Source organism: Cavia porcellus, unplaced genomic scaffold (assembly GCF_034190915.1).
Source record: "Cavia porcellus strain 051 isolate PalLab524CR breed Dunkin Hartley unplaced genomic scaffold, mCavPor4.1 scaffold_16, whole genome shotgun sequence".
Classification (NCBI taxonomy): Eukaryota; Metazoa; Chordata; class Mammalia; order Rodentia; family Caviidae; genus Cavia; species Cavia porcellus.
In genome coordinates, this window is record NW_026947499.1 from 17,984,610 (window position 1) to 18,009,296 (window position 24,687).

Sequence of the window (24,687 nt, forward strand, 5' to 3'; positions counted from 1 at the left end):
GTGAAGTTGAACTTGTACAGATGCTGCACGGTGTGTCTGCTCCAGAGAGAATGTGCTCACCAGCCTGCGTTTCCCTCCCCCAGGTGATGCTGGAGTCATCCGTGTACCTGACCCTGGCGGTTTACAGTGGCTGCTGCCTCCTGGCTGCCCTGGCCTCCTGCTTTTTGCCTATCGAGACCAAAGGCCGAGGACTACAGGAATCCAGCCACCGGGAGTGGGGCCAGGAGATGGTTGGCCGAGGGGCTCACGGTGCCGGTGTCGCCAGGTCGAACTCTGGCTCTCAGGAATAGTGACCGCTGCTGGGGCTGAGCTGGTCTTGAAGGCTGGGAGCCTGGAGAGCTGGTGGAGCCCAGCTGAGCCACTCATGGTCACTGCCGACGTCAAGAGGTCACTCAAAGGTGACCTGGACCAACAGGGCTTTGTGTCATGACTCTGTTTGCCCACATTCATTGAGGTCCACCGGGGCGGGGAGGCATTTGCTCTGGGTTTCTGTGTGTCGGGGGAAAGTTTACTAAAAACCTGTGAATCTGCATGATGGGAAAATGGCCACTACAGGAGGGGTCGGGATGCTGGCTGTCAAACAGCTGCTGTCCAGAGTCACCTGGTTCCACCCTCAGTGGACAACCACTGGAAAAAAAGTCTCTGTAGATACAGTCCAGGCCCTGCACAGACCAGACCTGTTCATTAAGCATCTCCTACACTCCAGGCCCCAGGCTTTCTTCTTTGAAATAACACATGACCAAGGTGTGCAGCCTGAGTTCCCATGTTCCCTCAGCAGGCTCCTTCTGATTGGCTCCCCTGAGCCCGCGTGGCGGGGACAGTGGCAGACAGATACACACTGAACTTGAGCCATGTGTGTCCACCCTCTTCGGAGCTGCTGTCTCTGGCTCCAGGGAGAGAGCTAGGAGAGCCTTACTCCACCCACAACCTGGAAATTGGGGGCTGAAGCCTGAAGGAAAAGAAACCACGGCAGGACGCTCTCCTTCTGAAGCTGGGGTGTCTTTTCTGGCCTCTTCCTAGGTCAGGCTGAATGGTGATTCTGGGAAAGAAAACAGCTCACTCAGGTTTCAGGGGTTTGGATTTTGTGGCCAGGCAGATGGCCGAATGGGCAGAGAAAGCTGTGTGACATTCATCCCTGGCTCCGGTCAGGGTCTGGGGATCACAAACCCTGCTGTGAAGCGCTGCCCTCCCCATACACCCCAGTTCTGTGCTGCACTGTCTACCAGGGGCTGTCCTTGTCCTTACAGAAGTAGCTCCTTGCTTCCAGCAATGGAGCCTGGGGCAGAGATGCCCTGGAATGGGGAGGAGCAGGAGGGCACAGGTTTGTGAGAGGTGTACCTTTCAGAGGAGGGAGGAGGCCAGCTGGGCTTGGGGTTGGCCCAAGAGGAAGGGCTCGAGCTAGGTCTCCACAGACTACATCCACTCCCAGGGTCGGGTCTAGATGAACCTGTTCCCCGTGGTGAAGGCAGAGACCTAGAGAAGTGGGGAGGAAGCTGCAGATCCCATCAAAGGCCGGAGAAAACAGACCCGTTGCTCGAAGTACACATTGCAAGGAAGCCAAATGTGTGTTCATCTCTTATTAAAACATGTTGGTGATGGACATTGCAAGGGTCTGCGTTTGGTCACTTGTCATAATGTCCCATTACAGTCCAGCTTAGTGATCCTGCTAACTTTTTTCATCCGAATTAATATCAGTGCTTTGTCCTGAGAACCTCCTTGTATAGCTGGGGGTTGGCCGGCGACATTGGGACTGTCATGGACATCTTCAGGATTAACTCCGAGGTCAACAACAACCAGTCCCATGTCCCAGGCAGGCCAGCAGGAAACAGTGTGGCTGGCTGGTGTCCTTTGGACAGCCTTTCTTTCTTGAATCAGGAGCAGCCATGGTTCTAATTATCTCTAGGTGACTGAGTCTTCCTGGGTAACACAGAACCTCCATTTGTCTTTTTGTCTTCCAGCTGGCCAGATGCTGCCAGACAATCATTTCTACCTCTTGCTCCAATATCCCAGGGAGCTGAGGATGGGTGGGAGAGGGATGCCTTGATTCCAGGGTCTAGGACGGAGGGGATTGCAGTTTTTCAATTGAGGAGGGAAAAAAGTTAAAAACTCTTTGCCTACTAAATAGCCTAGCCTTTTAAAAAAATCAGTATTACTGAATAATATAGAACTACAGCCCAGCAGTCCCCCAAGAATCTGAAATATACGAGGCCTTTAGCCGAGGTTGTTTTCCATCTATTGAGGGGTCCTGTTCCAAAACACTCCTGTTTGCATTAATGAAAGTGGCATCTCCTCCTCTCCATGTTAGAAAAAAGAGTTCAAAAAATTTCAAAAACATGTTCAGCAGAGCCAGGGCTCATTTCTTTCTCTTCAAATATTCTCAAGCACACACAGATGACCTTGGTGGTACTGGCAAGGAGATGAAAGAGTAACTTAGGAGTCAACTTGGAAAGGAATATGGATGTGCAATATTTCTTATTAATGTGAAGCAACAGAAAGCCCTGAATGGTGAGATCATGAGTCCCCGCCTTGTTCTCACTAACAGGCCTCTCCGGACCTCAGCTGCAAGTAGCAGGAAATGTATCCACAGAGGTTTAAACCATTAGAATAATCATTACCTTTTGTCAAGAAGCCCAAGTCAGAGTCCAAAGAATCTTCTGCAGCTCCTCGATGGTGTCCAGGACCCAGCTGCTTTTGTCTTTCCTTTGCACACTCTGCATTTGATTCCATGTATGAAACCTCGTGGGTCTGAGTCTGCTGGCCAAGTGTGGAGCATTTCATTTATTTTCTTCTTTGGTACTGGGAATTGAACTTAGGACCTTACGCTTGCCAGGCAGATGCTATGCCATTGAGCTACATCCCTGGCCTCCTTACATTTATTTGGAAAGAAAGTAGAATGGAAGAGTTTTTTTTTTCTCCCAGAAGGGTCTGTTGTTTGGGATTGGAAAGGAAAGTCCTCCAGCAGATTCACTTTTGTTTCTCATAGATCAGAACTATCTTGGTTACTTTTTGCTGGTACAAAACACCCAACACCCAGAATGAAGGTAGGAAAGGTTTATTTAGCTCACTGTTTGTGGAGGTTTCAGTCCCTAATCAGCTGGCACCAAGACAGGGTGGCATGGCACTGGGGCAGCACTTCAAAGTAGCAGTCAGAGCAAAGCGGAAGAAAACAAGCCTCTTCTCCTGGCTTATACTGTACACAGCCCATCCTTTGCACAAGCTGAGGATAATTACAAAGTGAGAAGTTGGTTCCCTGCTGAGTCTCTCAGTTAAACTTCTAAACTGCTCAACCTGACACAATGTATCAACCATAACAAGCCCTCAATGAGAACTGTATAGAAGAGGTGGGTTTTGCCAACATGAGTCATCCCCTAGGCCTTGGGGGAAGGAAAGGGCTGCATTCCACAAGACCAAGGGGTAGCCACAGCCCCTTGAATACAGATTTGGGGGTTTTAGTAGCACGGAGAAGGGTGGCAGTGGCCACTGGGTAGCAGTGTTTGAGTGGGAACTGCCCCGGATGTGCAGGCCGCCAGTTTCCCATCAAGGCTGCCTCAGTTGCAAGGAACAGACGTTTTACTTGGGATGGATCATCAAAATGAGAAACAGAAGCAGAGCAAACAGGAAGAGAGCAGCAGGCCCCACCCAAAGGGGTGAACACTGCAGAGCTGGGGCTGACTTTGGTGCACTGTGGGTCCAGGATGACCCAATCTGATTTTCAAGACTGAATTTTTGTGGGAAATCTCCAAGTTTTTTGGAATGTTGAATCAAAAAAAAATTTTTAAATGATGTGTGTGCTGAATAAAATTCATATGCAGTCCAGGTTCAATTGATGGGCTGTCAGTTGGGAGCCTCTGACAGTTTACAGACTGAACAAAAATGCTGGGGCAGTGATATACAGCTGTAATCCCCACTGCCCAGTTGGCTGAGGCAGGAGGATCACAAGTTTAAGACTAGTCTGGGCAACTTAGAGAAAGCAACAAACCAATGATTGTGAAGTTCACAGATCCATGTGGATTATACTCTGCATTTTGGGCCAGAATCAAGAGGAAGGCATATCTCTGATCACTTACACACACACACACACACACACACACATCCAAGAGGACCACTTTGGGTCTGAATATAGATTTCCTCACATGGCTCCATACACTGGAATCTATGATGTTCTTGTGGACAATCGTCCTTGAATAGTAGGGATCCTTTTCCCTGGACAATTCTAGTTTGGGTAAAGAAATCACTTGGTCAGCCAGGATGTGTCTTCTGCCCTGGAATCCTTGTCAGAAGCGCATAGTCTTTGCCAAAAATGACCATACAGAGAGAGCGAATTTTTGTTCCATATATTTGCAGACAGTATCAGCTAAGAAGCCAGATAGTTCATCCATAACTGTATATTTCCCCCAACTTGGGATTTCCTGTTGCACACTAGATAAAGGAAGGCACTGAGATCAGATAATTTTAGGGCCTGAATCTTCACTCTGCTATTTGCCATCTGTTAACACTGGGTTGCCTCTCTAAGCCTCAGTCTTCTCACCTAGGAAATGGGGATAATAGTGATTTCTTGGAGGCTTTTATGAGGATTAAATGAAAACTATGCACCAGAAGTGACCATAGCCTGGTACTTGGAGTGCAGTGAATTTTAGCTATCTTGATAATCATCACTGTTAGGGTAGAACACTTAGGCCATGACTCTTTCAGTTTAGCTTAGGACCAGCCAGCGTCACGGCAGATGCTTCATGAAGAACCCATCTGATGAAATGACACGAGAAGGGCTGTGGGCATAGCATAGACTGACATCCCGTGGGCCAATGATGCCTACTCACAGCACACAGGGTTCACCAGTCCCAGATGCATGGAGCTGCCTAGGCTCTGGCCTTCCACAGAATCTCAGACAGGTGAACATTTAGCCTCAGAGGCAGAGGCAGGTAATGAGGCTGAGGCTGCTGAGGGGTCTCATGATGGTTCACCTCAGGCATCAGTCTGCCTCGATTAAGAACTGGTAAAGTTTTGTGTCTGGGCATGTGTGAGAGGGATTCCCAGGGAAAGCCAGCACAGGAGGCTCTGGAAAGCATGCGGAAGACCAGCCCACAGTGTGAGCAGACACTATCCAGCCAAAACTGCCCCCCTCCTAGAGCTGTGATCCTCTTCTCCTGCTCTGAGATGCTAGAACTCCAGGGTCTCTGGCCTTTAAATTTTAGGGCTGACACCAGGGGGATGCCAGTTTCTTGAAATGGTCGGACTCAGATGGCAGTTACAACATCAGCTTCCTTGGTGCTAACGATTTCTGAGACTGAAACATGCTGGCTACCTGCAGATGGCCTGACACAGGACTTCTCAGCGTCCACGCCAGCCAGCTCCCCTAATAGACCTCTCATCTGTCAATCTATCATCTATCTATCTATTTATCCTCATCTCTCCATCCATCCTACTGGGTCTGTCGTAGAGAACCCTGACTAATACAGTTCACTTAAGGCTTTAAAAAATACCTGCAGGGTTGGACCAGGGAATTTAGCTCAGCAGCACAAGTGCCTGCCTAGCAAGCATGAGCTCATGAGTTCGATTCCTGAGGGGCTGATCCTGACCTTTAGTGCCTTGGCTCCAGCACCATGCACCGCCCAGGAAGTCCTTCATGGGGGGGCAGCTGGAAGATGAACGGGTGGACGAACACCCTGGGGGAACTCATCAACACCTTGAACGCTGCCTAGGCACATCTTGGGGAACCAGATGAGCCAACTGGACAGAAGGTGACCCACACCCTGGCAGAGAGACTAGAAGTAATCGGTAATTAAATGCATCAGGGAGAAGCTCGAGGTGAGGGAGAGCGGCATTGTGGAGAAGGTTGTTTTTGAGTTACCAAAGTCATCTCAGAAACTATGAGAACTGGAACGAGGGTGTGTTGGCCTAGGACCCTGTGTGGGCCATTGGTACCAACAAGACGGCAACACCAGTGGGCTCAGGAGCCACATAAGAAGCTCTAGGGGTGGCTTAAACCCAACATCTCTGACACAGTGGCTCAGATCATCTCTGGCACAGATCCTTTACAGGCCCGGATCCTTTACAGAAGTTCTGTGACTGGGGCAACATGGGAAGAGACGGCAAGCCACCTGATGTGGCCGGATTCCTGGTGGGCAGTGCTTCCCTCAAACCTGAATGTGTGGACATTATTGGTGCCAACACTAGTACTGTCCATCTCCGCTGCCCTTCCTGCTAAGCCAGGAAACATCTCGGAAGCCCAGTGATGCCCCTTTTCCCACGCTTCTGTCACCTGCTCCTCCAGTGGCCCAATCCAAACTGCGCCTTCCTTGAGTATTTACACCTCCCCGTGATGGTAGGGACCAGGCCAATCTTTTCACCACTTCCTCCCATTAGAGCTGTCAGGTAGCTAGCTTCTCCCTGGCTGAGCAGCAGGAGTGGAAGTTGCTCAAGGTCCCCCGCAGGGCAGTAGACAGAAGTCATCGCCCCATGACACGGTGACAGTCCTCCCTGGAGAGGCAGGGGTGCTCCCCTCCCACAGTGCTGACCCTGTGTGTGCTGGGTCTGTGAGCTGTCCCACATGGAAGGGAAATAAACAGCTGGTCTAAGAGAAAGAAAATACCGGGGACTGTCATCCCAGAGGGTTCCGGCCAGAGGCAAAGAAAGATGAGAAATCTCCACCAGGAGGATGCAGGTGAGCTTAGTTTAGGATGGGATTCCTTGTGGGCTAATCCTTCTCGTGGCCCCTCAATGGTTCCGTGGAAGGGCACTATGTGGCCAGCTGAGGTCCTGGATGTGCAGCAGGCCTCATAGATTACCAGTTCAATACTTTACCTCTTGCCTCGCCTCTTCTGCACCCCAGTTCTGCCTCTAACACCCTGTAAAACATCTGCTACAGCACTTCCTCACGTGGATTCCCTGGCACAGATGTTCTCAGCAAACGTTTTCCATACCAAGGTAGATGTGAGAGGGACTGCGTAAAACAATGTCCCGTAGGCCTGCCTGGCCAACGTGAGGTCCTAAGCTCGATCCCCAGTACAAAAAAAAAAAACCATCAGCTGGTAATGTTTGCTGCAGGACTTTCCAGAACCTCTAATAGGTTCCTGTGACTTACAGTCAAGTTTCTTAACAACAGTTGTCTTTAATTTCTGTGTCTTTGGGCAGCTACCTCCTTGCTTTTCTGAGTTTTCCTCTCCTCCGTGGATGGAGAGGACAAAGTCCCAGCTGTTCCTCACGGTGTCAGGCCCAGAGACAGAGGGGTGACTTCAGCCCTCAAGGGGCTGCAGGTGGGGCTGGACGTCCCTCCAGGGGTGGACCTGGTGGCTTCCTCTCCCTTCAAGCCCATTTGTAGGAAGAAGCAAAATTAGGGGGAAGGGTAAGCACTGATTAGTTGTCAAGGGGGAACGCGGGATCCTTGTGGAAAAGCTGCTGTGGGGTTCTCAGAGGTGGGATGGTGGCATCCGGTACAGCTCCTTTTCTTCCAGAATTTTCCCAAACAGCTTGGCTGCCTCCAGGGCACAGCCCCAGTGAATCGTGAGCCCATAGCCTCCATGGCCGTAGTTGTGGATGACCTGGGAGAGACAAGAGAAAAGGTAACCAGCTCCAAGGGGGTTAGGGTTGGGGCTGGGGATTTAGTTCAGCAGCATAAGCACCTGCCTTGCAAGCAGGCAGTCGTGAGTTCGATCCCTGGTACCGATAAAAAGGAAAAAGACAAAAAAAAAAAAAAAGGCGAACGGGTCAAGGAAGCTTTATGAATTGGAGCTTCTGAAGAACCCTGGGCAAAGTCAGATGCCAAGAGCTGCCCTGGGCAATTTGGTGGAACACTAGACCCTTGGAAATCATTTGCACATCTGGAGGACAACAGCTAGCCTCTCACTTTTGATTGAAGGAGGTCCTGCTTTACACACTCAGTCCGGGGAAAGTGGAATCACATTTAGACCTTAAAGTCAGAGATTTTCCTCACATAGGAAGTTCCCTAAATCGCCATCCTCATTCCCATCTCACTCAGGACTGACGAGCCCTCTCTGATGATAAACGAACCTCTACCCCATCAGGAGAAAGAAAAATCAGGGACTCTGCGTAGTGGTCTCTGGATGATGTGGTAATGGAAGACCTCAGGGCCTTCGTCAGAACCAAACCCATCAGTGAGAAATTAAACTCCGGGTTTGACTCTCCCTCCTACATATGTACCCAAGGAGCTTCACGTGTGCACACACATATGCACACACCTCCATACACACACACACATACACACACACACAATCATGCATTTGAGTAAAAGATGAGAGATAACTTCAGTAGAGAGGTTGCTCTTCTGTTGGACACTCAGCCACCACCTCCTCAGGTCAGACCCCTCAGCCCAGGACAGCCCCCATAGCATCAACAAACCCAGTCCCTACCCTATGAGAAGAGACCCCACAGAGTTGGTGAGGTAGCCACAAAATGGATATTGGGAACTGGCTCTAGAGTCAAATTCAAAGCAAGTCCCAGCCCTGCCTGTCCCCAGTGATCTGACTTAGACAAGTAGTTTCACCTTGCAAAATTCTGGTTTCCTCATGTGAGGCGTGGGGAGAACTGTCCCAGGGAGCTGCAGGGAGGCTCAGTAGGGTGAATCATGACCTAGGTTTACTGCAGGGCATAAGCTTGCTGCATGTCAGACATGAAGTACCCACTTTGATTGTACTCAACTGCAGACTTTGGCAAGCCAAGGCATTGCCCGCTGTATAACCTTGTGCGAATCTTTTACTATCATCCAGCCTCAGTTTCCCTGTTTGTACAGAGAAAGACATTCGCTACCACAGTCCCTGTGGATATTTCCCTGGAAACAGCAGTCACCTTGGGAGTCAGGGAGGGCAGAACTTCTCTTGATGGGAGAGCATACCTCAGTGTTTGCAGATCCAACACGGAGCTGTTCCCTTTCCAGTCGGAGCTGGGGACGTACTGGCCGGAAGCCAGTATATTCACCAACAATTCTTGCATTCTGGAAAGAAAAATGCTGGGCATTTTTAGGTAGTTGCCATTTTTTAGATAGTAGCAAGTTAGCTTTTATATTCTCGTTACCGTCCACACCAACACCATCCGACTCAACCTAATTAATCATCACTACCAGCACCAGCACCACCGGCTACCACATCCATTACCATCGGGACCGGCTCCCTGCATGATTCTGTCAACCACTCCATCTACGTCAGTCACCACCATCACCATCGCCATCAGCTGCTGCCGTGGTATTACCAGGGTCCCCACCTCACCACCATGGTCACTGCCTGCATTTTCACCAATGTTCACATCCACCTCCATCCCCTGCCTCGTCACTGTCACTGTGCTCATCATCACAGTAGGTGAACATGAGAACTCAGGTTTCTGCTACAGTGCATCACCTGCTCGTGAAGACAGAGAAGTTGTTTTGGAGATAACACCTCAGGAGGGGACAATTCTTAGCTATCCCCAGTTAGACCACATTAACCCTTAGAAAAGATTCCCTTGTGCATGGTCCACCCCTAGTAGATTCGGTGGTTCTTGCTGGAATTAATTTGCCCAGTGAGCCCAGTGGTGATATCTTCCCATTCTCCAGGGGTTCATGACCAAGCTGCTGGGTCACTGGTCTGGGGCATTTGTGTCCCCTCCCCCCACCCCACTTACCCTCAATGTGGGCTCAAGGCTGCAGCAGCCTTTCCAAATGGTGTTGTGGTCCTGGGTACTGTTTATCTCATTCCAGTTCCCCAGCTGGAAGATGCCTCCAAGAGTAACTTCCTGAATCCTAGAGAACAAGAACGATGTGCATCACTGTGCTCTCCCTGGCCAACCATTACTACCGTCACCACTAAGTCATTACCGCCGTGGACATTACCATCCTCCTAATAATGCTGTTATGGCCACCTCAGTTGCCAGTGCCATCACCATCAACCCCACTCTCCATGCTGTCCCCACCATCTGTACCATCACCCTCACTGCTAGGGACAGTCACTATTTCCACCTCCATCATCAACATCACCACTGATATTATCCTCTCCGCCACACCGGTGACCTCACCGCTGAGGTGGTCACTGCAGACAGCATTAACACTGCCTCTGAGGTTGTCATCCCTGCCACACTGCTATCACCATTGATAGCGTCATCTCCACCAGTGCCCCCGTCATTCCCACTCCCAATCACAACCACTGACAAGGTTGATCTCCTCACCCCTGCACCCCCATGTCACCTGCATCAGTGTCACCCCTCTGCCATCTTTCTGCCAGTTAACACCCATCAGCGTTGTCTCCCCCATCAAAAGCAACATGACCTACCACCGCCATTCCACTGCCAACAATACTGTCACCCCATGACCACGGCCATTGTCTTCACCCACATCATCTCTGCCAGTACCGTCACCGTCACCTCATCGACCCCAGACTCCACTCCCACTCCGGCTCCCAGTGCTGTCACCGACACCACTTCTGGTGTCTCTGCCACCACCCGGGTCCCAGCCTCACTTCTATTGCTATCCAAAAGAATATTTAAGGCAGACATCGATCAAGGCTGCGTCCTCCCTTCCCAGGGACTTAACTGTCCAAACTCTGGGAGTTACAAGACACTGGGAGAACATAACGGCAGACGCCAAGCAAGTGGGCAGCTGCAGCCTAAAAAAGCACGAAGGCGCTCTCCCTTCTGCCCTAGAGAAATCAGGCTTTTACCCTGGGATGATGTAGGGGGACTTGTAGATGCCACGTTCAGGATCGTGGGTGAGGATGAAGTGCTTTATCCAGGGAGCATTCACCTGTGATTCAGGACAGAGAAGTCTTGTCAGGGTACCTGGATGAATGGGCTGCCCTTGACTTTTCTCCTTCATGGCCAGAAGCTCTAACGAGAGAGGCCAGGCCAATTCCTCAGCCCTCTCACAACCTCTCTGGCCCAAGAGTGCACCTGATCACTTGCCCTGGGCAGAAAGACCCACCTCAGTGAGAGTTACCCCCACTTCCGGAAGTACTGCACATCCTCAGCCCTGTGTCCCTGGGATAGTCTAGGGGGCACGCACAGGTAAATGTACACACCCACTCACGTGCATCAGTACCACACATGCCCACCCACAATCCTATGAATGCACACGTGCAAACTCATCTCTGCACCTGAACACATACATGCCCACAAATAGGCATGATTTACACACTCACACACACACCCACACACAGAGTGAAAGGCAGCATGGGATGATGATCACATCCCCAACTCTTAACGCAGGTTGCCTGGTTTCTAATCCCAGTCCTACTGTGTACTGCCATGTGAATCTGTATGCATTACCAGACTCCTCTGTGCCTTGGATTCTCCCTCTGTACAGTGGTAATGGCGCTATGATAATACACATCTCAAAGCACGGTAGTAAATTAGTTAACATAATCAAGTGCTAAGTCTATGCCTGGCACTTAGTAAGTCCCTAAATGTTTGATATTTATATTTCAACACAGACATATGCAACAGCTCCTACCTAGATACCTGTATAGCCATACATGCTTTGATCTCAAGAAGAAATCTCAGTGGTGGTACAGGCTTGTAATCCCAGTACCCTGGAAGGCTGAGGCAGGAGGATCACAAGTCTGAGCTTACTCTGAGCAATTTAGCAACTTTGAAACATGCTGGGTTCAATGCTGAGTATGCCAAAAAAAGAAAAGGGAGAGAAAAAAAGAAAGGAAGGAAAAGGAGGAGGAAGGGAGAGGACAGAAGTAGGAATAGGAACAAAAACAAATCCCAGAAGAGAAGGCTTGGCAAGGCAGAGCAGGTTGGTTCTTGCTTCTTAATATGTCAACCCCCCAAGTCTGGGGTTACTCTAGAGGTTGTTCCCAATTAGCCCACTGGCTTTGGAGAGAAACCAGCGTGCACACCAGTCTTCCTCCCAACAAAAGCTGGAGATCTCAGCCCGTACTTACCTTAATGATCTGGCCCCGGCCTGGCTGCAGCAGTGGGTCTGGCTGTAGTGCTCCAGCCCACACCCCCGTGCAGTTGATAATCACATCCGCCCCTCCTCTGGCCACCTGGAAGCAACCAACCGGGAAAAGGGTGGGGAGTAATGAGGACCCTGGTGTCGCCTGTCTCCTCTTTTCTCCCTGCTCCTACTCCAGTGGCTATTTGCTATGGAACCATGTCAGGGGGCCCAGTGGGGAAACCGGAAGAGACTGGTTCCAAATCTTGTCTCTCCCAATTCCCAATATGTGACCTTTTACCTCCATGGGACTCAGCTGCCCAATTATAGAAAAAGGCAGGAAATGCTTGATCACAGACTGCTGTGAGGGTCTCAGGCAACTCTGGAGGTAAAAGTGAGAACCAGGCAAGCACTTATGCCACTGAGCCTTCTTCCAAGACATTTGTAGATTTGATGGAAGCCACAGCTCTGCCCATGTCAGGGACACTTATTAATCAATGATGCAATGTGATGAACCCCCACCTAGCTCATCCTGGTCACACTGACTCCCCTCCCAGGTCAGTCAAGGACACACAATTGCAGTGCACTATTGCTGTTCTACAAGCCTGGCGCTTGACTGGTAGACTTGTGTTGGAGTCAGCCATGGGTCTCTAATGTCCAACAGGACCAACCTATCACAGGCAGGTCCTCGATACATAATGCAAGGGTCACATGAGTGCTGGGGGAATGATGTCATACGGTCAAGGTCTGTGTACATAGCCCATTGCTTGCTGGTGGTGGCTGGTTCCATCTTTATTCAAGATGATGGCGTGACTCTGTCCAGTGTCCCAGCTCAGGGCCTGAACTTCAATGTCCGTAGGAAGCATTCATGCATCTGGCTCTTGGGAACAGAGCGCAGCTCTTACTAGAAGGAAGCAGCTGGTTCCATAACCCTGAAGCTCACTGAGGCTCAGATATGAATTAGCCCTTTATTTTATTTTGTATTATTTTATTTATTTATTCTGAGACAGGGTCTTGCTGTGTAGCTCGGGCTGGCCTTGAACTCACTATGGAGCCCAAGATGGCTTTGAACTCGAAGCAATCCTTTTGCCTCTGCCTCCCAAGCACTTGGATTACCAGCGTGCACCACTGCACCCACCTAATTAGCCTTTATGGCCACTGTGGTCTCACCGTCCCTTTGCTCTTGTAACCAACACAAGGCAGACACCACCTCCTTCAGGATGCCTGAGTTGTCCTGGGATTGAGAAAAGGCCAAGGGTCTGGGACAGGGTAGAGAGGATGCTGGGAACCTAAAAAGGGCCGCCAACCAGCAGCAGGACACAGAGACCTCCTCCCAACCACATCCGGCCACTCCCAGCCCTGCAGCTCACCTCCTCCAAAGACTCCACCTTCCGCTGGAAGAATTTCACTCCCCTCTCAGTTAACCTGGGATGAACAGATACATCAAAAACCTCAATCCGGGGGCTGGGGATTTAGCTCAGCGGCGGTACCAATAAAAAGGAAAAAGACCAAAAAAAAAAAACCCTCAATCCAGGTCTTACCTCTTCTCTCCTAAAGTGCCACAGGGAACCTTTGCGTGGACATTGGTTCCACTGAATGCTCCCTGAGAAATGCTCCCTCAGTCGTCCAATGGAATCAAAAGCACCTGGCTGGACTAGTGGCCCACAAAATGTCCTGGGAGAGTCGCGTCCTCTGAGATGGCCCTGCCCCTCATGGGCAAATAGAGAAGGATCTTTCTAAAGGTTATTTAGTGAGGGGTTGACCTTTCAGTGTGCTGTGCTTTGTAATGTCAAAGGGATCAGGCTTGGACGGGAGGAGGGGCAGGGCTGGGCCAATGCCAAATGCTCCTTGGTTGGAAGCAGGGTGTTAGGAGGGAGGTGGACTGGGGACACCCATGCTTCTCCATTTGGGGTTGGGTAGGGTGGGGAACAGGAACTTGCTATGTAGTTCAGGCTAGGCTAGAACTCACTATGTAGTCTAAGTTGACCTCAGACTTGTGGCCATCCCCCCTCAGCTTCCTGAGTGCTGGAATTACTGGAGGCCCTACTATGCCTGGCCCTCATCCTTTCCTTTAAATGTTCACAAAGAAGGCTGGAGATGTGGCCCAGGGGGAGTGCCTGCATAGCATGTACAAGGCCCTGGGTTCAAACTTGAACACTGCAAACAAATGTCCCAAAGGGCAGACAGGCTGGAGATACAGCTCAGTGGCACAAGTGCCTGCTTGGCAAGCACAAAGTCCTGAGTTCTGTTCGGGGCAGGCAGAGGGGACTACCTTCCAATATTAAAAATATATTAAAAACAAGAGGGGTGGGGCGGTGCATATCTGCAATCCCAGCTCTGGGAGGCTGAGGCAGGAGCATAGCAAGTTGAAGGAAAAAAAAAAAAAAAAGAAGGGGGCTGGGAAAGTAGCTCATTGCAAAGGCCCTGTGTTCAATCCTCAGTACTAAAAAATGAATAGAAAGAAAAGAAATGAAGAACAGAATCAGAAAAAACTCAAAAGACTAGAAAGCAAGCTGACATAGGTAAGCTAAAGTATAATGCCTCGTCTAGAAATTTCTTCAAGATAAAAAACAATAATAATTGGTAACATTTTCTCCTAGAATACTCTGGATAAGACCCGTAAGTGTCCCCTACTTATTAGGAGAAATAATCACACCAGTGCAGTGATTTCTAAGCCTCACTGATAATTAGAATCAATCAAGGAACTTCTTAAGTTAAAAAATTCTGAATGATCACCTTCCCAGGAGATTCTAATTCAGTAAGTGTAAAGTGAATCCTGAAATTTACATTTCAAAATGCTAGGATTATTTGCAAAAGATGAAAAATATTTCCAAAAGATGAGAAGTATAAAATAAAAAGCGGCCTTTATTCTGAGAACACGGAGATGACCAGTGTGCCCACCGCTGGCGTCCGGCGATCTCTCCGTGGGATACGTGGCATGGGGGCCTGTAAATAGCCTCGGTTTGGGGTGGAACCTAAGGCGGGCATTAGGGATGCACAGGTAGCCCATTGGTCCTAGGTTTGGTGCCATATGTAAATTTCCAGGGGCGGGAAGATGGCGTCACAGGTAATGTCCTAGGGGCAGGGGAGATGGGGCTTCCTGCTTCCGGTTGAGGTTTTCCTGGCTACAGTGTCCTGTCTGGGCCAAAACCCTTTCACAAAATATGTCCCTCAATCATTTGATAAAAGTCAGCATTTACTCCATACATTAAAAAATATTACTAAAGTAGTAAAATATAGATAATGTTCCTCAATAGACAATCTTCCTCAATATGACTGACTGTATATGACTATGTCAAAACCTCCCTTAAGCTAGTGTTTTCTAATTTGCAACATGATGAAATTTCTATTAATATCAGGAACAAGACAAGGACATCCATTATCACATGCTGAGTTATTGTTCTAGGGATACTGGCCAAAGCAATTAGTGAGAAATAAAGGATGACTATGTTTTGCAAATGATGTAAATAATCCAGAAAATTTAAGAGAACCCATTTAAAACAATTATGCAAACATCAGAAATTTTAATAAGGTTGCTAATAAATGTAACAAGGAGAAAGCTCCTCGTGTGGCTCTAATGTCCAGCCAGGTACAAGAACCTCACTGCACAGGGGAGCTCAGGAGTAAAGAGAGCTCCCATTCCTCACCTAAAAGTTCTCTTCAATCCTAGGGGTTCGGCAAAAAGGACAATCTCTCCCTCTAGCCTGGTCCTTGGGAGATATCGCTCTCAAACTCAACCTTAAAATCTTACCTTTCTGTCAGCCACGCCAGGTAGCTCTTCCCCTCTATAATCAGGCTTGTGTGGAACCAGCCATAGCTAGAGCAGCAGACAAAAGGTAACAATAAATGTTACAATCAGCCGTTTCTGAGGGCTGCCACCTTGGGGAGGAGGGATCAGTACTGTTCTATGTGTCCCCTAAAGCTAGACCAAGAACAGCTGTAGACAGCTAAGTTAGTTATAAATATTATAGGCGTTAGACGGGGCTGGGCCCTCAGCACAGAAGACAGCTGTGGCTGGGGAAAAGAGGAAAGACCATGCCCAAGACAGCCCTTAGGAATGAACAGCAGTGACCGACATTCTAAATATGCATCAGGCACCTTGGGTGGAAAACCAAAACCTCCCCATCCCAGTCCTTCCCAGCAAATTCCAGTTCAGTCCCCATGTGCCTGCTACGTGGCTTGCTTCCCCCGTTTCATCCCCCTTTGATCCATATTATCTAGTCCACTACACTTGCTGTAATCTTACTGGTCCACCACAGCTTCGTCCCACCTCACACCCACTTTGTGGTTTCTCACTGGATCAGTATTACCTAGGTGACCGTACCTGCCATCTTATTACAGGACTACAGTTTTGTCCCACCTTGAATGCTTCTCACCGCGTGGCTTTGCTCAGTAAAACACCCTGGAGAAACGGGGTCAGCAGGCCACCCACTTTCTGGTTCCCCTTCTGTCTGTTTTAGACAGAAGCTGTCTTGCAATAAATTTTTCCTACTCTTCCATCCTCCCCATCCCAAATCAAGAATCAAACTCAGGGGGCTGGGGATTTAGCTCAGCGGCATTAGCACCTGCCTTGCAAGCGTGTGGTTGTGAGTTCGATCCCCAGCACCGATTAAAAAAAGAATCAAACTCAGGGCCTGGTACTTGCTAGGCAGGTGCCGTGCCCCTGAACTATACCCCTGGTCCTCTTTCTATTCTTGACCTCTGTTGTTCCTAAAATTTATTCCTCAATTTTAGAGAACAGAAACATGACATTTCCGACATCTAGCAGGTTGGGAGTTATGATATTTCCCTTACATTATCTGGAGGCCTATATATCATCCCTATGTTGTATGTCCTCTATCAGAACCACTGGGCAGTGCTCATGGTAGGGAGGAGAGCTGTTCTGAGCTCAGTGCAAGTTTTCTGGAACTTTGAAATGCCAATGGCTACTGAACATGGATTTGTAGAGGGGATTCTAACAGGGGTGAAGGGAGGACCAGAGGGGCATCAGGTATAGGGAAAGAAAAGAATTTGGAGTCACATTAAACCGGGTTGGAGTCCTGGCTGTGTGACCTGAAAAAGTCACTTAGCCCTCTGAGCTCAACTTCCCCGTCTACTAAATAAGGTGGTAACATGGGAGCTATGGTTTGAATACTGAATGCCCTCCACAGCTCCATATATAAAGGCTTGATCCTCCAGTGCGCCACATGGGGAGATGGTGGAATCTTAGGAAGTGGGGCCTAGTGGGAGGTCATCAGGCCACAGGGTGGGCTTCCCTCCACAGGGAGTGTGGGAACCTGCCCACCCCTCTCGCTGCTTCCTGGGCTGCAGCCTGAGTGCCCACTTTGCTGCTGCCATGTTGTACCACCCTTGCCAGTGACCCAGACCCGTGGAGACGCTGACTTTGGACGTGAACCTCCACAACGGTGAGCCAACACAAACCTCTCCTTCTTCTTTTTACGTCACAGGTAGCCTGTGTCCAGTATCTTGTTACAGTGACGCAAAACTGACTAATTCGCGGGGCCCGTGGACTTGAGATCTGGGATTTCATTTCCTCTGCCCTCCCAGCCCAAAGCCCATATGGACAGACACCAGAGGACCAGGATTCCGGGACTCTAAGGCTGAACGGGACAGGGATTTTGGGACACCCATTCTCCTCTACCTTCTGGACAGTTCTATCTGAATTGTGGAACTTCAACCTCTTTGTGTGTGACAATAACCTCACCCGTAATCAGGGAACACATCCAGCTCTCTGGGAGTCAACTTCCGAAATCCCAGCACCATGTTTTTCCAGAAAGGGTCCTGAAGGGGAAGAAGAAGAGAGGTACAGGGATGTGTGGCAGTCAGTCTAAAGATAGTAACACAAATATATCCAGTGCTTACGTGTGCAAGGCACTGTCCCATGCATTAACTTACACGCATCTATTGAATTTTTCATTGTAAGCCATTGAGGTAAATACTGTTCTTATCCCCATTTTACAGATGAATCCACTGAGACTTGGAGAGCTGAGATTTGAACCTGCATGATTTGGCTGTAGAGTCCATGTTCGTAACCACTGTACTCAGAGGGAGAGCAAGACAGGGGGTGAAAGATGGGTAAAGTTCAAAGATGGGGAGAACGGGGGCAATGGTACAAGTCACAGAACGGTAAGGTAGGAAGCAGTGGCTAGAGAGGGTCAGACAACCAGTATGCAGACCCCCAGCTCACCACTCACTGCTGTCAACTCTCTGAGACTGCTTAGCTGCACTGAGGAGTTAAAAATCACTCCTGGCCCCATAAAAGGTGACAGCATGGACAACACTCTGGCATAGCAGTGAAGACTGAATAATTGTGCGTGTTGGCACAGGCTGTGGGGCGCTGAGCTAGGCCCTCTTCTCCAGGTGCTGTGAGAACATCTCTTAGGGCGGTGGCTTTTCTTTCGGGCCCCATGCTCTCGGACACTATCTGGATTCAAATTCAAACTTTGTTTTTGTTTTTTTAGACTGAGAATTGAACCCACGGGAGCCCTATCACCAAGCTACATTCTAGCTCTTTTATTTTTTATATTAAAACGGGATCCCACACCGTCACTAAGTTACCCAGACTGGGCTTGAATTTGGCAATCCTTCTGCCTCAGCCTAGAGTGCTGGGGTAACTGGGGTGCATCCTGTACCCAGCTCCTGCACTGCCCCTGTGGCTTTGGGTTATTTCGTTGTTATGAGGCTCTGCTTTCTCATCTGTAAACTGAGGATAAGGATGGCACTTAATTCTTGGTTATTTTAAGAATTAAATGAGTCACTGTTGTATTAGGACAAAGCTTGACACCATTTTTGGTGTCATGATGTGGGGAACGACCCAGATGACTCTCCTTAACTGTCCTTAAAAAGAAAAGCAACTCTCCCCCTTTTGGATACACTTGGCCCTGTCTCCAAGAATTGACATGTACAGAGCTGGCTATGGTATGTCTTTGTCCCTTCAACTGGCTTTAGGCAATGTAAACTGGGCTGGCTGTGGAGCTGATGTGTCATCTCTGAAGCAAAGCGACAGGTCCGTGTTACCCCACCCAGTGACTCCCGAAACACACAGTTGCGCTGGGCAGGATGGAGAGCCATGCTCCACGCTGTCAGCTGAGACTGAGCCTCAAGAAAGAGGCTGCGGCTTCCCAGGGCAAAAAGGCCTGAAGCACCTACCCCAAATTATTAGATACCACCTCAGTCGTGTTATGCAGATTGCTCTCTCTGTATTTCTCGCCCTCTGCTTATCGCAGAGGTGATCTCCGCCGTCCTACCTAGCCCAGCTCACAGCGGTCCTGGCAGTCATGTGTTTCCCGCCACTCTCGCTGTCACTCACCCGCAAGCCACGCCCCTCATGGAGAATTAATAAAACCCTGGCTGGCCCTGGGCCTTGGCCTCTGTTCTGGTGAACACCATCTTGGCTGGATTTAGGACCCCTGGCTCCCCACAACCATATATCTTCCTAGTGTCTTTCTTCTCGCCTTGGGACACACTGGAAGTGTAGATTGAAATGAACTCTCTAGAATTCTAATAACTTCGCCATGGGATTACAGATATAAACCTTCCTGGACTGCAGTGAGAATCAGAAAGGGTTCTCTGTGTCATACTGGGGACACACCCTCAGGTCTCCAGGGATGTGGACAGCTTCTCATGTCCCACAAAGCACTCACCACTACAGAACATGGAGGAGTAGTGCTCATACCAGTCTGAGACTGCTAGCTCTCCCTCCCCTCAGAATAGAGGTTTTCTTGTGTTTGCCAATTTAATAATATATATATGTATGTACAATGTACATATGTATGCATAATATATAGGTGTGTATAACACACATATAAGTGTATGTGTTTTTTTCTATGTATATTTAAAACATGAGGTCCTGCTATGTTACCCAGGCTGGCCTGGAACTCCTGACTTCAAGAGATCCTGCTTCAGTCTCCTGAGTATGTGCATAAGTGTATGTTGTCACATTGAGCTTGTTTTACTTTAAATTCTTGTCATTGAGGCCGAGGACATAGCTCAGTGGCATGGTGCCTGCGTGGCAAGTGCAAAGTCCAGAGTTCAATTCCTGGTACAAAAAAAGAAAAATTCTAGTTGTGCTTTTTAAAAAAAAAAAGTTTTGTACGTTTGCAGTATATAATGACTTCATTCATTGCAGGGAATTGGTACATGTACATAACATATCTTAATTCTTTTTTATTTCCCCTTCATTTCTCCTCTTTTCCTTTTTAGTTAAGCCTTTAAAAATTATTTTTAGTCAAGCAAAGTGGCCTACAACTGAGTAGTAGTCCCCACTACTCAGAAGGCTGAGATGGGAGGATCTCTGAGCCCAAGAGTCTGAGACCAGCCTGGTCAATATAACAGTCCTTGTCCTTGCCTCTCCAAAAATAAAAGGCAATAAAATGAAGTGAGCCTAATTTGGAACCAGGAGTCTGTTGCCTGCAGTACTCAAAGCACCCACCCACTCAGGACCCCGGCCCCACTGTGTGATCCCTCAAGCAAGGACTCTTCACTCACCGGAACAGCTTCACGGAAGAGGTTGTAGCCTGAGACCAGGGCCAGGCCCATTTGCTCAGCGTTGGGAGAATGGATGTGGCTCAGAAGATAGTCGAAGGTCTGCTGGTTCCACTCCCTGAAAGGGTCATCCAGAATCTTGGTCACCTAACAACCTGAGCTAGACAAAAATCTTCATTCAGGTCAGCTGGCACAAGGTCTGACTCGCTAGACCCAGACGTGCACCGTGTTCCCATCTGCAATGCCCCCCGCACCCGCAGAAACATTCACACAGAAGCTTCCCAACATTTCCCCATCCACAGGATGGGGAACAAGGAGGACAAACATGTCTCCTCTCATCCCCTGGTGTGCTTGTCTGATCTGGGCTCCTGAGGTTGATGAATTTTAATGAAGGCTTTGACCCGATTTTAGGGTCTGTGATTCACCTGGTTCAGTATGACTTTTTAAAAATATTTCTTAAAATAGGGATCTTGCTACGTTGCCCATATTGGCCTTGAACTCTAGGCTCAAATACTCTCCTGTCTCAGCCTCCCCAGTAGCTAAGACCATAGGTGTGTGTACCACCCAGTTCATTAATATTTTCTTTGTACTGTGCCCAGGCTTCAACAGGGACTTGTTCTTGGTGAGAAGAACAGTGATGGTGACCGACAGTGCCCTCTCTGCAGTCCCACTCCCCAGAGGCTCCCAGAATACCCTGTGAGCCCTTCACTTACACCTCCTGCGGGTTGTCAGGGCCAGAGAGATAGGGCTGCCAGAGGCCGGCAGCCACGTCGGTGTTGGTGAGTGGGGTGAAGCGGTCTGCGTAGACCCTCAGGTCCAGCTGCTGCAGCACTGAGTGGTAGCGCTCACAGATGCAGAGGGCAGTGGACAGCCCGATGACCCCCGCTCCAATCACCACCACACGCATTGTGTCGCTGTGACAAGGAACGCACGGTTGAGGCACATTGTTATCACCATCACCTCTATCATCGTTGCCAACACTAGCGTGTACTGAAGATTTGGTAAGGGCCAGACACCATGGAGCCTTTGTTACACTTCATAAATAGGACCCACAGCGCCAGGATGTAGTGATCACCCACCTTGCCGTGTTGCACGGGGAAAACATGGAGGTATGGAGTGGCAAAGTTGCTTGCCCAGGGTCACACGGCTGGTAAGCAAGTCTGTCTGGATATTGCATCTCAGGCTGGGACTATAAAAGGGTTAGCAGAGCCCATGGCAAGCTGCATACTGGTGAGCCTAGTGGTTAGGACAATGAATCCTAGCTGCACATCTTAGGTCTCAGTTCTGCCATCCACTGACCACTACCCTTAGACAAGTTACTTCATGAACTTCAACTTCTAGTAACGTATACCTCAGAGGATAGGAGAAAGACTTAACATGTTAGATCAAGGGTCTACTGCAAAAGAAGGAATTCAGTGACTTTAGGGTCCATCTACTACACCCCAGGCTCCGTACTAAGGACTTCATGCTCACCCATTTCATCTAACTCTCAAAATATCCTTCTGAATTACAGGCTGCCATCACTAGTCCCATTTTACAGATGAGAAAACAGAGTCTCAAAGAAGCTTTGTGACTACCCAAGGTCACAGAGGGGTATTGCTGGGAATCGATTGCAATTCCACTGAACTTCACATACTCTTATTCCACACCTACTATGTGCGAGGCTGGTAGTTATTTGATACAGCTGTGAGCACATCAAGTGCAGGGTCTGGCCTCATAACTTGGGTCTTGTAGCACAGAACTCAGCCTGCCTTGGAGTGCTGAGCCCTCAGAAGTTTAGAAGACATAGCAGTGTTTTTATACATTTCTCTTTTATTATATATTATCATATATTAAAATTATTATATATATTATATATTATAATATATATAATAATATATATATTATACTAGCATATTTTCTCTTGGTTAACTTTAAATACACAACCTCCCAATAGCAAATACAGATCCATGTAACGAGAACCACGTCCCTGTTCTTTCACTAGATACATCCTGAAATAGCATCAACAGACTGGAAAGCTGAGGAGGGGCGCTCGTTTAATCTTCCACTGAAACAATTGGAAGCTTTTGTCATTCCCTTTTCTGCAAAATCTTTCTTGGCAAAAGCAGGCTGTTCGAAAGGGAACAATCAAGCCATGCATCTCTCCTAAAATATCAGCACTCTGGTTGCTGAAGGGTGTTATTTTGGGTGTAGAATGCTGTTCAGAAACGGAGTGCTCCTCAGTGCCGTGGTTCTACCCAAAGTAAATCGCTTCCAGGGCGCCTGACAGGGAGCTCCTAAGACCCAGGGTAGCGTCCTACTTGGGGCACTCCAGGCAATGGCAGGCCGAGAAGGTATTCCAGATTCAGAAAGATTTTTGTTCGTCGTTTTGTTTTGTTTTTGTTTTGTACCGAGGATCGAACTCATGACCTCACGCTTGCAGGCAGAAGCTTTTGCCCTTTATTCTTTTTCTTTGTTAGCCTAGAAGCTCCATCCTCCAGGGCCCTCAGAGTTCAGGAAGATGACTGTACCTTTGTTCAGGAAAATGCATGTCCGCCTTGGAGTATTCCCTTCATTTCTCATTTGCCTGAGGGAGGGTCTTCTCACTGGAGACCAGCACGGTCGCATTAACATTATAAATTCCTGGTGGACCATTCTTTTTGGCTTGACAAGTGGAACACAACAGTTCTCAGTTTTCTCACCTACTCTGTAAGGCTACCTCCTGGGATGGCCTCATTCTAGGATCAACAGGAGGAAGCACTGCCCACGGGGCATGTGTGGGGTAGTGGGGTCACACACAAGGGTTCCTGGGTGCTTGATCTCGCTGCCACTGCAGGCCCTAAGGCACCTGAAGGCACTGCCTGGACATGGCTCACCCCACTGTTATGAGGACAGTTGGCACAGTGTCCTTCTCGGCCTTCTGTCCATTGATTTTGACTCCTGCCTTTGAAATACTTTAGAATCCATCATTTTGGTCTCAGCATCCGTATCCTGGGCCACAAGTCTTTTTCTTTCTTCACCTAAGGATTCATCATTTCCCTTTTTTCTCTTTCTGTTTTGGGAACACAGAGCCCCACACACCTGGGGGCATCAGACTGCCCACTCGTCGCCGGCGCTGCTCATTGGTCAACCTCAGCACAGGGTCGCACAAGTTACTGCCAAACGACAAACTGACAGAGCAAGGACAAAGCCAGTGCCCCAGAGGAGAGGTGAGCACTTCAGAGAGAAATAACAGATGGGCCTGCAGTGCTCGCTCTCAGTAAAGCCCGTGGCCAGTATAAACTAGAAAGGCAGCATGGAGGTTTAGCCTGTGCGTGACTTCTTCATGGTGGGGTAGAGTTCAGGAAGAATCCAGTGCAGATCCACCATATTGCCAGAGAGAAGGGAATCAGGTGTTATTTTGGGAAGGGGTTGATTGTTACAGAACAGCTATTCCAGAGTTTCACTCCAGAATAGAAGAAGTATTACCCTAGCACAGAGCCTGGGTGAGAAACAACCATGGGAGACAGAGGGTGAGGGCTCGACGTCCATCTCTTGAGATGCCCTGAGCAGTTCGGATTCTGACAGGCCAGGTTTGGCAGGGGCCGCGTTCAGAGTGGCTGCATCCGAAGGTGATGGTGGTCTGATTGCTTTTCTGTGTACCAACGTGACGGGGGATGCAGCTCACCTTGGACAGTTACCAGGGCCTGAAGTTTACAAAGGAGGACCTCTTGAGCAGGAGGGTCACTCACACACCCACAGGCTACAAAGTGGCATGGGGGGCATTGTGACTTGCTGAATTTTTAAGACTGTGCGTCCTGAAACAAAGAAAATCATTCATTTGGAAATACATAGGAATTTTTGTTCTTGTGACCCATTTTTTTTTTTTTCTCTTCTACATTATATTTGTTTTTGAGGTTTTTTTTGGGGTGGGGGTTGCGGTGGTTTGAGTTTTATTTTCTATTTTATTTTTCTTTTTTACTACCTTTAAAAAAATTTGGCCCTCTTTCTTTTCTTGTCTCACATGCATTTATTCATTCATTTGTTTGCTTTGTTTTGAGATAAGATCTCACTATGTAGTTCAGGCTGGCCTCCAACTCAGGATGATCCTCTTACCTCAGCCGCCCAAATCCTGGATCACAGGTGTGCACCCTCCTGCCTGCCTTCTCACTCTTTTAATTTGTTCTCAGTACTTTTTCTTTCTTTTTTTCACTCTACTCTTCTCCTTTTACTTTCTGTTCCCTTTATTTAATGTTATTAGCTTCCCTTGGCTACTTATTGGGTCCTTTGTTTCACGTGTATCACCGTCTCATCTTCCATCACTTAATTTTCCAGATTCTGCTTTTTTCATGCACCCATTCCTCACAAACCTCTAACCCACACTA

General features: G+C 48.7%; 2 protein-coding genes across 6 annotated transcripts in view; one reads left to right on the plus strand and one right to left on the minus strand.

The window, feature by feature from the left end:
- Positions 1–1,600, plus strand: part of Svop (SV2 related protein) — an 82,376-nt gene extending 80,776 nt beyond the window's left edge. For both annotated transcript variants that reach the window (XM_003477944.5, XM_063225800.1), the window contains exon 16: positions 84–1,600. In XM_003477944.5, the coding sequence (XP_003477992.2) occupies positions 84–290 (207 nt within the window). In that variant the 3' untranslated portion in view covers positions 291–1,600. The remainder of the gene's footprint in view (positions 1–83) is intronic.
- A 1,436-nt stretch (positions 1,601–3,036) lies between these two features.
- Positions 3,037–24,687, minus strand: part of Dao (D-amino acid oxidase) — a 50,939-nt gene continuing 29,288 nt past the window's right edge. For 2 of the 4 annotated variants that reach the window (XM_063225352.1, XM_023560663.2), the window contains 10 exons: positions 21,058–21,258; positions 20,348–20,462; positions 17,565–17,641; positions 15,612–15,677; positions 13,231–13,285; positions 11,868–11,972; positions 10,641–10,723; positions 9,610–9,727; positions 8,849–8,947; positions 3,037–7,538 (listed from right to left, as the gene is read on the minus strand). In XM_063225352.1, the coding sequence (XP_063081422.1) occupies positions 7,407–7,538; positions 8,849–8,947; positions 9,610–9,727; positions 10,641–10,723; positions 11,868–11,972; positions 13,231–13,285; positions 15,612–15,677; positions 17,565–17,641; positions 20,348–20,462; positions 21,058–21,258 (1,051 nt within the window). In that variant the 3' untranslated portion in view covers positions 3,037–7,406. 4 annotated transcript variants of the gene reach the window in all.